At 40.4% G+C, this 13,086-nt stretch overlaps 1 protein-coding gene across 1 annotated transcript; it reads left to right on the top strand.

Moving 5' to 3' along the window:
- The first annotated feature begins 1,244 nt into the window (after positions 1-1,244).
- On the top strand, positions 1,245-13,086 carry LOC126916032 (uncharacterized). The gene is made up of 3 exons (XM_050721385.1): positions 1,245-2,467; positions 5,411-5,593; positions 9,089-13,086. Exons 1-3 carry the CDS (start codon positions 2,408-2,410, stop codon positions 9,275-9,277), a joined length of 432 nt encoding a protein of 143 aa, XP_050577342.1. The 5' UTR covers positions 1,245-2,407; the 3' UTR covers positions 9,278-13,086.

The raw sequence follows: 13,086 nt of genomic DNA, 5'->3' as shown, positions 1-13,086 counted from the left end.
AAGAATACACGGAAGCATAATCGCGTAATTGTCGTCCCGGAGACGATGTCGTAAGGCGGTGCTAGATGGAAAAAACTGATCGAATATCGTCCGGGCTTATTGCCATGTTCAGATGAAACGGCACACGATGAGTCGTTTATTTGATCGCGAGATATTTCGTGGGCCCCTCTGAATACAGCCATTTTATTTCTTCATTAGAACGTTCGTACGGACTCCGCCACGATAACCACACGTAACGACGGATATTTCAGAAGACGACGATTTAACGAAATGGCCGGCTTACGATCGCTTCAATTTCTACCATTTCCCGATTCTTGCTCGTTCAAAAATTGACTTTGTAAAAATTGAATTCGTAATTATTGGCAGGACAGAATTCTCATAATTTACTTCACCTACGATATAATAAAAATTAAGCAAGAATTCTTCGTTATCGTTAATTTCTGCCATTTTCCAATTCTTGGTCGTTCAAGATTTGAATGGAAACACGACTATGGTCAATACACGGCGTGCATTGTATTCGTAAAACTGCTGACTTGTATAAAAATGGAAAATATGATTCATCGTGTTCTTCTCCGGTAGTTTATGTCTTATTGAAACATAGCACGCGTACAGTACACTACAAACATAGCATAGGAATTGCACGCGTTTTAAGTTTAAATCGTTCGAGCCAATGTCCATCGACTATCGAACTCGTTCGAATAATTCTGAACGATGTTATATGTTAGAAAACAAAAAACAATTTCAGATATCAAATATCGAACATAGTCGCATATAAACACGGATAATATAAAAATTAGGGATATTTAACATCGAATATCGCGACACGTAAGCATGGGAAATCGAAATACTTGATCCGCGAAAGCTTCTTGTCTTTAATCAAAACTACCTATAATAGTTGCACCGAGCAGTATCGGAGATTCGTGGAACAGAATTTGCGATAGAACGGTTTGCGCGGGTAGCATTCAATTTCACGAGCATCTCCAATCAGATGCTCGGGAGTCAACATTCCGTTCCAAACTCTCTCACGGACCACGGGAACAAGGCTAATTCGATTTCAACGTAACACGGTTTGCTGTCAGCTTCGCCGCGTTTCAACGTGTTAGCGTACATTAATACATATAAAATGTAAAAACGAATAGAAAGACGAGTATCTGGCAGTTCATCGGAACGCTCGTCAATTTAGGGCACGATACACGTACAAAGCTCATTTTCTGCAACGCGAAACTCTTTCGTATAGCAATTTTACCAAAGGTATTCGACCTGCACGTTCGCAAAGCACCAGAGAAAAGAAACGTCTAATTTTGGCAAAGACAGTTATCGTCGATCGTCGATCGGTTCCGCGAGCAACGCAACGCGCCATGTTTGAGAGAGGAACGTGTATGTACGTGGGTGTGTTGGTCCATCGTGTTATTCGTTTATTATGTTAGCTAGCTTGCCTGGCTTATATTGTGCCGGGCAACGTTGTAAATGGGCGGCTGGCACTGTTCTCCCGATACATCTTCCTTCGAACGCCTCTTCGTTCTCATTTTCCAAGCTCTCTCGCGCCAGTTCGACCTACCATCGATCCCGTTCGACGCGAGGATCGACGCACGGCTTCCAGTGCACGCGAGATGTCCGTCGTGATCGTCTATCGTGAACTTGGTGAACCACTGTAGACCCTTGTTACTCTCCTCTTTTGTTTCCATCCTTTCTTTTATACCAAAGGGGCGAATGTGGTCCAAGTAGTCGCTGTAAATCGTGATATAGCCATTTCTTTCGTGGTGCGACCAAGCCGAAGGGATGACCTGACCCAAGAAGTCAACAGTGGTGATTTCTGCTAGTCCAGTCTGTTGTTTCAAAGTGATTACATCTGTCAGCCTATGAATGTCGGGTGAATCGAGACGAAAGACTCGATGACTTTCCACGATGACTCGCGTTCTTCCCCTTCGTCGTAATCTTTTTAATTAAACTACAACCGTCGTAATCTTTCTAATTAAACCACAGCGGCCGTAAATACGCGACGTTTAATTTAACGGCGGGTATGTCCGTAAATTTTGCTGCGAAATTCTTGGCATCTCTTCAGGCGTACCTACCGGCGTAAAAATTTTCGACGATTATCGACCGAAGGGAGAGAGAAAGAGAGAGAGAAAAGAAAACGAAACCAGTTGCAATACCAGACAAGTGAAATACCGTGTATAATAAAATGCACGGCAGGAGAGTGTTGGTCGTGCTGCAAGGTGTCCTTCGGCTGGCAATGATTCATGTTGTCGCTTGAATCGAGAAGAACGACCTGGAGATTGAATCGCGAAGAGGGAGTATCGATGATCTATGTTCGCGAAAGAATAAAGATCGAATCCAGCGGGACCTTCCTATCCCTGAGGATTATTTAAATCTGTCGGTAAAGCTGATTTATGTCATTGTCAGGACCATGCCTCTCAGATCGAACGAGTCCTCTTCAAGGGACACCCTCAATACTGTTGCAACCTCGGTTAGTTACGATATTTTCAAACGATTATTAGCGGGATGGTGATTTCGAAAGAGCAGAGTCGAGGGAAAAGGTTTCGTAAAAGGTGTTTGGGCACGAACCTTTTCCCGCAACTTCGCTATTCGAAATTTAGTACAGTTCCATTCGACTTTTGTTCCAGTCCCATGCGTCCTACTTCGATCCCTTCAACTTTTCCAACGATCCGTGTAAACTTCTCTGCAACCTCGAACGCAGATCTCCCTCGCTAGACGGCCATCTGGTTTTCGTAACGTTACGCTATGAATGTGAATTTTATAAGACGAACTTTTCTTTTTTTTTTTTTGAAACATTCGCTCGTGAATGAAAAATTAGTCCATTTGTACTTGTACGTTACAGAAGAACGACGCAGTGCACGCTCCACCGCAAACGCGAATATCGCACGAACGTAATTTCACGAACGAAGCTCTTAGAACGTAATATTTTAACCGTGGCAATATTTTTTAGTCTGTAAAGCTTTGGTTTCCCTATCCTCCGCATGTTGCTTCATGTAGAATGCTTCTCGCAAATGAAAATACAGGAATAGTCGCATTGTTAACGTTAATCCTTTGCTTTCGCATAACATGAGTCGTACGGAAGCGGGTCATACGCTGCGATGAAATAGGAAACCGTGTCCCTATGGTATTTTCTACCCAATTTGGAAACTTGTTAAGTATAAATGTAATATTTTTTATTACGCAGTTACAGATATTAACGCGTTATCCACTTTCCCGCTTAACTCTTTCTATTTAAAAATTTATTTATAATAATTTCTTTCGCTGCTTTTTCACACCAGCTGTGGCTTCTATCAGGACCAACGTCGTCACTTCCACATCGCTAAATGTTACGATTAAGCCAATAACTATTTGCAACATATGCCATCTTATACTATATCGCTTGTTTTTGTTCATAGAAACGATTCTTCAAACCAGACTAAACTACAAAAAGAAAAAGAAAAATCCACGCAAAGTTCATGCAGTTAAGAAGTAAATGCGAAAATCCAGAGTGAAATAGTGCGCAATTTCGTCTTTGAACGTTACTAGAGATATTTCGTGCATCGAATCCATCTTACACAAAGATTTAATGAAACGCGAGCCGAGTGATATCGATTTAGATTCCTCTTCGTTTTCCTTTTTTTTTTTTCTTCGTCTAAAGAACAGTTTCTTTAAACCGGATTAAATTATTAAAAAGAAACTGTGTGGAAAGGGATCGCATGTCAGAGTATACTTCGTACAACGAATAAATATTCAACAAATAAAACGATGGGAAGAATGGTCGGGAATTCGATGCTGAAAACACATTTCAGAATCGGTGGCGCATGTGATACGACCGTTCGCGTATCGCAAGGCACGCCTCCGCTTGCGCGCGACTTACGGCAAAATAGATCAGCGGTGGAGCGTGCTGACTGTATATATCCGGCGATATTTCGATTTGAATACGATAATAATAGGAAAACGCGTCAGGATATCAGTGATGGTGCGGATGGACGCATTTGCGCACCGAATGCAAAGTAGCTCCGCGACAGGTCAAATTGCATCGGCGTCGCACGAATGGAAATGGAGCTGTCACTTCCGCTGACCGCCGCTATCCAAAATTTAATACCGACTGTCCGAACTCCTGTACTCGTGGTTTTCTCCTGTTCTATTCGTAGAACCATCCTCTGACCTCGTTGAATCTTGAGAATCAAGCGTATCAGGGATTCTTCCATGCAGTTTCCGAAGAAAATCTTTACCTTACATTTGCTGCTCACGTACCTTTCTTCATCTATGTATTTTTTAATTCTGCGTGTTGTACATCAATACGTTTATTGTCATGGAAATATCGCTATATCTCTCGATATAGAACCCAATTTAGAAAGTCTTTGCTCGGATCATGAACTCTTTTAATTATGCTTCTTATAGAAGGTCGAACAGTTTTACTTTAATAAATAATATCATCTTCGCTAGTATACATTTTTTTATCAGAAACAATTTTGGTTTAACCAATTGTTTCTATCTCACTATTTACCATTTTGCTTGTTTTCCTAAATCTGTTAATTAAAATGCATCGACTCAAAAATTTGCCGGTTGCGTCAGTAACAGCGAGCGCGTTAATTGGACGATAGTACTTTAATATTTGATTTTGTTTTAAGAGACCAGTTCTTTTTACAACTACATTTCCAGAAACGTACTTGCTCTGCTTTTATCTGTTCCCATTTCATCAACCAGCGTTCATATATTTACTGTCAGTATCGAAGCCAGTATCTTTCCTTCAGAATCTTGCAGAATATTGTTCATGTATATCTTCCTGTTACCGATCTTATCATCATCCATTCTACATCGGGACGTTTCTAAACGAACCATCGCGAAAGTTTCATGCGAGACATGCGAAAGACTAATGAAAGAATCTTTGGACAAAGTGCAGCAAAACGTCGCTTACAAGAATCTTATCCATCACAGAATCTCAAGCAGAAAGAATTGTCTTCTAATATTGACTTGTAATAGCGAACCATATTGTACACATTATGGTTAATTAATATTAATGTACACATTATGGATATTATTATATCTTACATACTGAAGCCAGGTCGTGCTTATTCGTTTATTATAAATAACCATAGTCCAGTAATATTTTAACGTTTCGTTGTAGCAGGTGTTCAAGCGATCGCTATTTAAATATGACGTATACCTACAGTCGTGGGAAGAATCATAAATAGTCAGCGGATTTTTATGAATTTATGAAAAGTTTGCAGATATACATAGAATGCATACGAGATTCGGAGATACGTGAAATATTCAAAGTACAACGCACGTTATATTACAAACTCTTAGCAGCTGAAGCAAGTGTTTGCTTAGGTTTCATTTTCTTAGTTATTTCCGTAAAAATATGAGTTTCCATAAAAATTCGCAGTCTAATTATAACATCGTCTGAATATTTGCTATTTGTCGATAGGAGGAACGGCGTCGGACCGGAAGATACGTCGCCGGTGGAGCTGTGCTAGCAATCATGCTACTCGCTGTGCATCATGCACTCTTACGGGAAGCGTCCACCATAGCTGGTGTCAGCATACCGGCCATAATAATGGTGTGCTACATTATCTGGATCCTGTATTCTGCCCACAGGGATAGACGAAAGGTAATGACTTTTAAGTTATAACCGCACAGTAACCGCATTCAGCCAACGAAAGTCAACTTCCGCGGAATTGGACAACTGCCAATGGCTTCGTTAAATGTTTACAGCAGTCTCGACGAATACCGAATACTGGGGCAAATTTTACGGTGAACTCGAGAATTCACTACACACGCGTTCTTTCTTCATCTTCTTACTTTCTATAGAATTTTCTTAGCAAACTTTTGCCAAACTCATTGTTAACTTTTGATGGAATGGGATGAGAAAACTGGACATTACGTTTTTACCCTTTGACATATTAATATTTTGTGGAGCGCAAAAATTTAAAGAAAAGTACAATTAACGAAACAATTGAATTAATAAGAATATAAGGCCACAATAGTTCACATCATTTGGCAAACGATTATGCACGCCAATGAATCGACAAGATTGGCTCGATAGTTCCGAATTAGGCGGAAAGACTAGAGTAATTGAGCGAATCGAACAAGTGTATGATTATTCGATTTTTCACCGAAATGATTTCAAACATCGGTGCGATGTTTCCTCCCGGTCGTTTGTCTTTCGAGACAGAAGTTTGGCGCTTGTTCCTAAACCATCAAACTCGAGCGATTCTCTACAGTGCCCGTCTTTATTCCGCTATGCTTAAACTTAGTCGAACCAAAAACTTCACTCGCTGCTCGTACTTTAGAAAGCGATTCTTTTTTAATTTAAACAATTTTTTACTGTTCCTTATCGAAGTAACAAAGTTCTGACGAAAAATATCTCATTTCGTAAAATTTGAGTAGCGCGGAATTTCATAATTTACAGGCGATCGCAAAACCTTCGATCACCAGAGTATTTATATCGATTGTTAATTCTTAAAAAATAAATTCCGTTGTTCAATCTTGCTTATTCTCAAAGTAAAATAGAATAGTAAATGGGTGTTTGTTAAAAATGAATTTCTCCTGGGTTTTCTACGTTTTAATCGTGTACCGTTATTTTTTTTTTTTTCTTTTTTTCACTCTTTCTAATTTCATTTTGCCTAAAGTCTCATATAACGTTGTCATCAACAATGCAATATACACGTCCTCGACGTTCTTAACGAGGACGTAGCAACGAATTGCAGCCGAATGTCCACTGGCGAATTTCCGTTCAATTTTCGTGGAAAGCGAGCGCGACGAAACTCTCCGTAAACGACTAGGATGAAACGCGTAATTGAATGGGGATGAAGTTCGGAAATAAATGTCGTTTCGAGAGTGCGGAAAAAGCGGGATGGCGGCGTATTAGAGGGTCCTGTTTGCGCGAACGACGGACAGCCTCGCAATTGGACAAGTTTTTTCGCCCTTCGGCTACTTTTAATCTTGTAATAAGTCACGTGGCTGGCTGTAGCGCGACTGATGGCGCAGAAACTAATCGAATTGTCCAGGAATCGGCCCCGTGCGAATCGCTTTTCAAGTTCGACGACGAAGCTGCATCGTTCGACGACTGCGTATCTATAACTCGTAGACATTGCAACAAATTGCACTGGAGTTGTATATCGCGAAATCGCGTCTGTTCGTTCAGCATTTTCGAGTTGCGCTTCGTTAAAAGCGCATATGTTTTATCGGTCCGAACGATTTGCGTTACTTGCAGATACTTTCGATTTTATTTTCCTGTTTTATGTTCGTGGTTTACTTATCTACTCTGGAAATTGGTTTTCAGTGGGTCAAAAATTCACCTCGATGGATGCAATTTCTATTCCCGCTGTGCTTTTTCTATGTGCTACATTGTATTTCCACGAGATCGAACTTTTGGTCGTTGTGCTGGGTTGTTCGAAAAATTTATAGCACTTTCAACTACCGATATATCCTGTTAAATGGTGTGGTTGCTGGTTATTTAGAATAAACTTTAGTAAAATATTACATGAGAAAATACTACTTTCAAATAAACATCAAATTTAGCGACTACACAGAAAAGTTGGGCTTTGATCAATAGAAATGGCGTGGCTCTTTCAATAAAAACATTAATATGTATATTTAAATGCGAGATAGATGGAAAGTACGAACGTTCAATCCTATCCAACCAATTCATAAAAAACTTACTATCGCTCGACAGGATAGCAAAACCTTTTTGATAACTTTTCCATTTGAAATTACTTTTAATTGTCCACTGAATCACATCGCTGAATTCACATCGACCAAAGCGTTTCAATGGGATACAGCGATTTTACATGAGATCGCTCAATCGGCACTAATCTTTTGCAGTCGAATATAACAGATAAAAATTAGAATAAACATGGTCGTTCACTCGTTCAAAATACTATTAGGTTGTCCGAAAAATTTCTTTCCTTTCACAAGGTGATAATAGATAAACAACAATTTCTGTTTTATATTATTTTATTGAATTAGGTATGATCCATTTCGTTCTATTTCTATTATTATGTTGGTGCATAATTCAATAAACCGATATAAAACAAAAAACATTATGCCCATTATTTCCTTATGAAAGGAAAGAAACTTTTTGGACAACCTAATACAAATGTATTTGCAATGTATTTTTTCGACGTGTAAGAAATTCATTGTTAGAACGAGCTGTATTTAATATTCGTGGCCGATTTCCATAGAGAAGAACGTGGTTAAACGATTCGAACGCGGAAACATCGACTAAGGAAAGTTATATCGGACAGTTAAACGGAAACGGTGAAAAACGAAGAGATAAAAATAAGCAATAAACAGCGGGGCTAAGCGGTGCGCAGAAAGTCTGTCTAAACTGGAACAAGGTTAGTTGATAACATAAAACAACGTTATCTACTCGTAGTCAGGATTCGTAATTTACGAGGATTGAAAATGGTGCTAGTTGCGCGGATTTTCCTGTAGTTAAGTACTGCCTTGAAGAAACTGCGAAAAATACAATTTTTTAATGAATTCGCCTCGAACGCGTTTCTATCGGCCCAAGAAACTAATTGCATCAGATCCTTTGCGAGTCTGCGAAGGTTGTAACTTTCCATCTCTCACAAAAGAATTATCCTAAGAACCTTGCGAAGTTATCGAATTCTCTTCGTAATTGTTTTACGTAGCACTAACTTTTACTCGCATTTTTCCATCTTCCTCGTTTCTCGTTTAACACTTTACAAGGCTACAAGATATTGCTTCTTTTAAGAGTAATAATAGCAATTAGATAACAAAAGTTAAAAAGTTGAAAAAAAAGCAACAGAGAGGAACACCGAACGCGTCAAACTCTCGTCATCTCCTAATTCACGCTTGGCAATTCAAATTCCCTTCGGCGTCATACCGCGAAGGAAGGTCTCAACTCCCGAGTGATTCAACGACCATTGTAGTCGACACCCTTTGCCCTACGCGCGTGCACCGACCTGTTTGCACTCCCTTCTCTTTGTCCAACCAACACTGTTTCACGCGGCGTACGTCAATAGCTTGATCTCATCAACGAAACACGATTGAGCACACGTGAGTCCCCTGTGTGCATACCGCTGAATAGCTTTGCAAGTTTCGCAGAGCGCTGACGATCTCTCGATTCTGCTTTCAGGCGTTGCGATTCGCCACAGCGATGCAACTGACAGAAGTAATCAGCGTACCAGCCACTTCCAATGAGATGATCTGCAGAAACGGGACGAGCAAGAACGAGATACGAAAGGCGGATTCTTCGAAGCTGGCTTACGATACGCGAGCATCCCGCGAGAATCCTGCGTTCTCATCCAAGGACGAAGCTGCGTGAAAGGAGCCACGGAGAACTCGCATTCTTCGACCGGACTTTCGTTGGTTTTTCACGACGAATAACGAATTCTTCGATAAATACCTTCCTTCAGCCGCGAATTCTTCGTCTCATCTCTTCAGTAATCACTCGAGCGACGGTTTCTTGCCGGGTGGTTATTACGTTTTACTGCTAATAGCAATAAATACGTAAGTTCGCATGAGTAGCGTTGAACGAGTCCCATTCGAGCGGACAAGTTTCGCAAGATAGAATTATTTGTTTGGTCCGCCGGTGGGATTATTTAGCTGCGTGACGCAACGTTTTCGTTGGCGGTAGCGGCGTGTGCACGCCGCCCTTCTTTCGCAAATAAATCTATGCAGTGGCGGAGATAAATTTCGAAAAGCGTCGCGATCGCTTGGGAAATTTATTCCGAGCAATCGCCACGACAAATCGTTGCGGCTATTTTGCGGACGAAGCTTCGAGCGTGGATCGATTTCGGGGACCTTTTCCTTCGAGATCTACGGTCGACTTGGATCCGTTTATTTCACGAACCACTGTGATTTTTTATCCTTATGGGTGAGATGCCGTCCATGCAGATTGGTTAGAAGGTCCATGTGTCGGATTACGAGATAGAAACCGTGGAAAGGCCATATTTCTATGGTTACTTAAACTCCCAGCTGCTCGTAAATTACGGTTATGAAGAGTGACGCGAGATATTAGTCGAAAAATACGAGCTGCGTTTAATACGACTTAACGAAAGCCTCTTTATCCTATCGTTTTTGCTCATTCTGCTCGAGCGACGGAGCAAATCGGAGAGCGACGGATAAAACGACGAACCATTGTTTTTAATAAAAATTCAATAAAATCCAACAAGCGTCTATTTTGTCTAAGAACGAAACCGATGAATTATAACTTGTTCTTGCTGGATCGCGTAAAATATTTTGATATTTGTAAAAAAACCTTATATGAATATATTATGTGTGTCGTATGAAACATTTGAAAATATTGTTAGCGCTGTAACGAGACACGGCTATTTTGACCGCGCTCATGCATTTTGAAACCAGACAATTAGATATTCATTGAAAACATACACGATGATCACAAATATATTTGACAAATAAATCTCAACGTAAACGTAGCATGAATTTTCATAGGATGAAAATACGATGACGTTACATATATAAAATATACCAATCAACGTTTTCTACGGTAACTACCCAAATACTTTTCTGAGAGGTTGCGAACGTCGATTCGTTGTGCAGCTGACTTTGAACACAAAACGAGCTCGGGTACAATGAATTAAGTGGTAACCACGAGTATCGTTTCGAACGACCTCCGGCGCTACCGTTTGTTCGTTTCAATTTCTCACCTGAACAATAACCGTGGAGGGCCATTCGTAGCGAATCGAAAAGAGGGGAGAAGCGAAGGGCGCGTAACACAGGACGATGAGGAGCGAAGGGCGGCGAAACAAAGCAATTCATCGATGTTCCGGCGCTTAATAGATGGCGTTCATTAATTAGAAAAAAATATAAAGTGACTTTGTAATTCATTAGCGAAGCTTTCAGTTGCGATTCATCTGCGTCGCGAGCCACCGCCATAGTTTTTCTCCGTTTCTTTTCTTATCTTTTAATTATTTCTTACGCGGTTAATTAATCGACCTGCTAAGCGATTAAGACGAAGAAAACGGAAGAGAGAAGGAGAAAATCTCCGAGAACGAGAAAAGATCCGAAGGAAGGTGGGAAAATAAAGAGAAGAATTTCCACGGCAGAGAAATAAAATCCTCCAGCTCGTTAACAAAGGCGTTAACGACGAGGAACACGATATGGCGTACCTGACCACCGACGAAACCGCGATTTCACTCGAAGTCCAGCACCCTGACTCACCGCGGATTACGTAATCCCGTAATTCAGCTACGATCCTATTTCGAGATAATTTAATTCGGTAGTACGGTACGAAACACGCGATCGCAACATCCATCTTTCAATGGTTTCACCGCGAAAAAAGCATGTCCATTTCGATACGCGAACACCGTGATTAAATGCTTTTTCGATTCCTCTCTATCCTGGCGTCTCTCGAAATTCCTACTTATCACGAGTCGTCTAACAATGAGAAACAAGCATTGTGAAACGTTTCCAGAACTGCGGTCATGCGAGCGAATAATCGATTAAGGACCTTTCGCGTTCGTTTCGACGTGTTAACAGGAACTTTTCAATTGCGTTTGGTGGACGCGGCAATTTCAAAACAATTACACTTTTCGATTACTTTCCAACTTTCTAATTAATTCTCGTCGAGAAATAATTTTATTCGCGCGTCAATTTATTATTCGGGAATCGTTGATTATTTCGAAGCTTCAAGACGTCGTTCGTTGTAGTAGACCATCATCGTCACGTAAATGATCGAGAATCTAATTAGCGGAACAAGCATACGACGTTGTGTCTATGATTGTAATACCACACGGTGACCTAATTACAGTTGTTTCGATCGTGACGATCCATCGAATCGATAACGATCGTTTATTTAAACGAAGCACTCTGAGAGGCATTGTACGGGGATGATTAAAGATTCTGCGGCCATTGTAGCTGGTTCGCGGCACGATTACGAAGAGAATTCGTAAGTGTTTTCTCGCCGAGTGCGGTGAAGATCGATTGAGTCCAAGTTTCGTGGTATCGGTGTCGTGATTAACTTGGCTTGTTTCTAGTCGAAAAAGAACTTCCGTATTGTTGTGGTAATCAAACTGGCGTAGATAGGAAAGGGGTTTCTTTTAAACGAGTTGCTCAAGCAGTCCGTTACGACGAAACTTCGAATTTATTCGAAGAGAAAGCGCACTCTGGTGGCGTTCACTGTCTCGGGGCATTGTGCTTCGGGTTAACGAGCACAGAGGCTAATTTATGGCAGGGAAGCTATTTCCCTGCAAGAGAATTTGTTGACATCGTATATCCTTCGTATACGTTATCCAAAATCTCGTATCTCAGCCATGACGTTCCCAAACAAATCGCGAGATTCAATTTCTAAGGTATTAAATTAAAGCGTATTTTGATTTTCTGCAGAACCTGATCGTTGATCCAAGTTATCTAGGAAAGGATTAATCGATCGAGACTTTATATATTTACGCAAGATGAGAGGGAAAGAGAAAAGGAATTCGTGAAAGCTAGACAAACAAGTATACTTCTTTTTATACTTTTATATTTTCTTTCTAGAAAGAGCTATATTCGTGTTCTACCTCAATAAGGATTGAAATTTATATGATTTTTGCAATTTCTCTCGTCCGATTTGTGTCACGTAGTCGTAGAACGATTGGATCTTCGATGAAATTGATTCGTCGAAATTAAGACTCGAAGAGAAACGTTACTCGATCTTGGGTGATCTTTGAAATCGTTCGATCGTTTGTTCTACGAAGTTCGAAGAGAATTTCACGAATTTCACACGAGTCGAGCGATACGAGGAAACGAAATTTAAAATCACCTGGCCAAAGAATGGAAGCGGGTTGTGCCACTTGGCTGCAACATGCTCTAAAAATTCTGAAAAGAACCAACGAGAGATTCCCTGAGTCGTTCATCTATGGAAGATCCAGAGAATACAAAAGTTCGCTTCCCGAAAAATGTTTCCTACACCGACGTTCCTACATCCAAGTTACAGTTACCACTTAGTATAATCTAAGCACCTTATGCATTTTACGAGAAATAAAAAGGCGAAAAGTACTAGTGTGTCAACACGTTCACTTCGGATCCATTTTTCGCTCCATACAATGCTGTATGCTAGCAAATAATTGTCTTGCTTTTTGACATATGAAATGTAAGTTATATTCAGGAAATAAAATTAAGATTTTCGTGATA

This window comes from Bombus affinis, chromosome 5 (genome assembly GCF_024516045.1).
Source record: "Bombus affinis isolate iyBomAffi1 chromosome 5, iyBomAffi1.2, whole genome shotgun sequence".
NCBI lineage: Eukaryota > Metazoa > Arthropoda > Insecta > Hymenoptera > Apidae > Bombus > Bombus affinis.
Note: the sequence above shows the minus strand (reverse complement) of the source record. Positions and strands in the feature narration are given on the sequence as shown.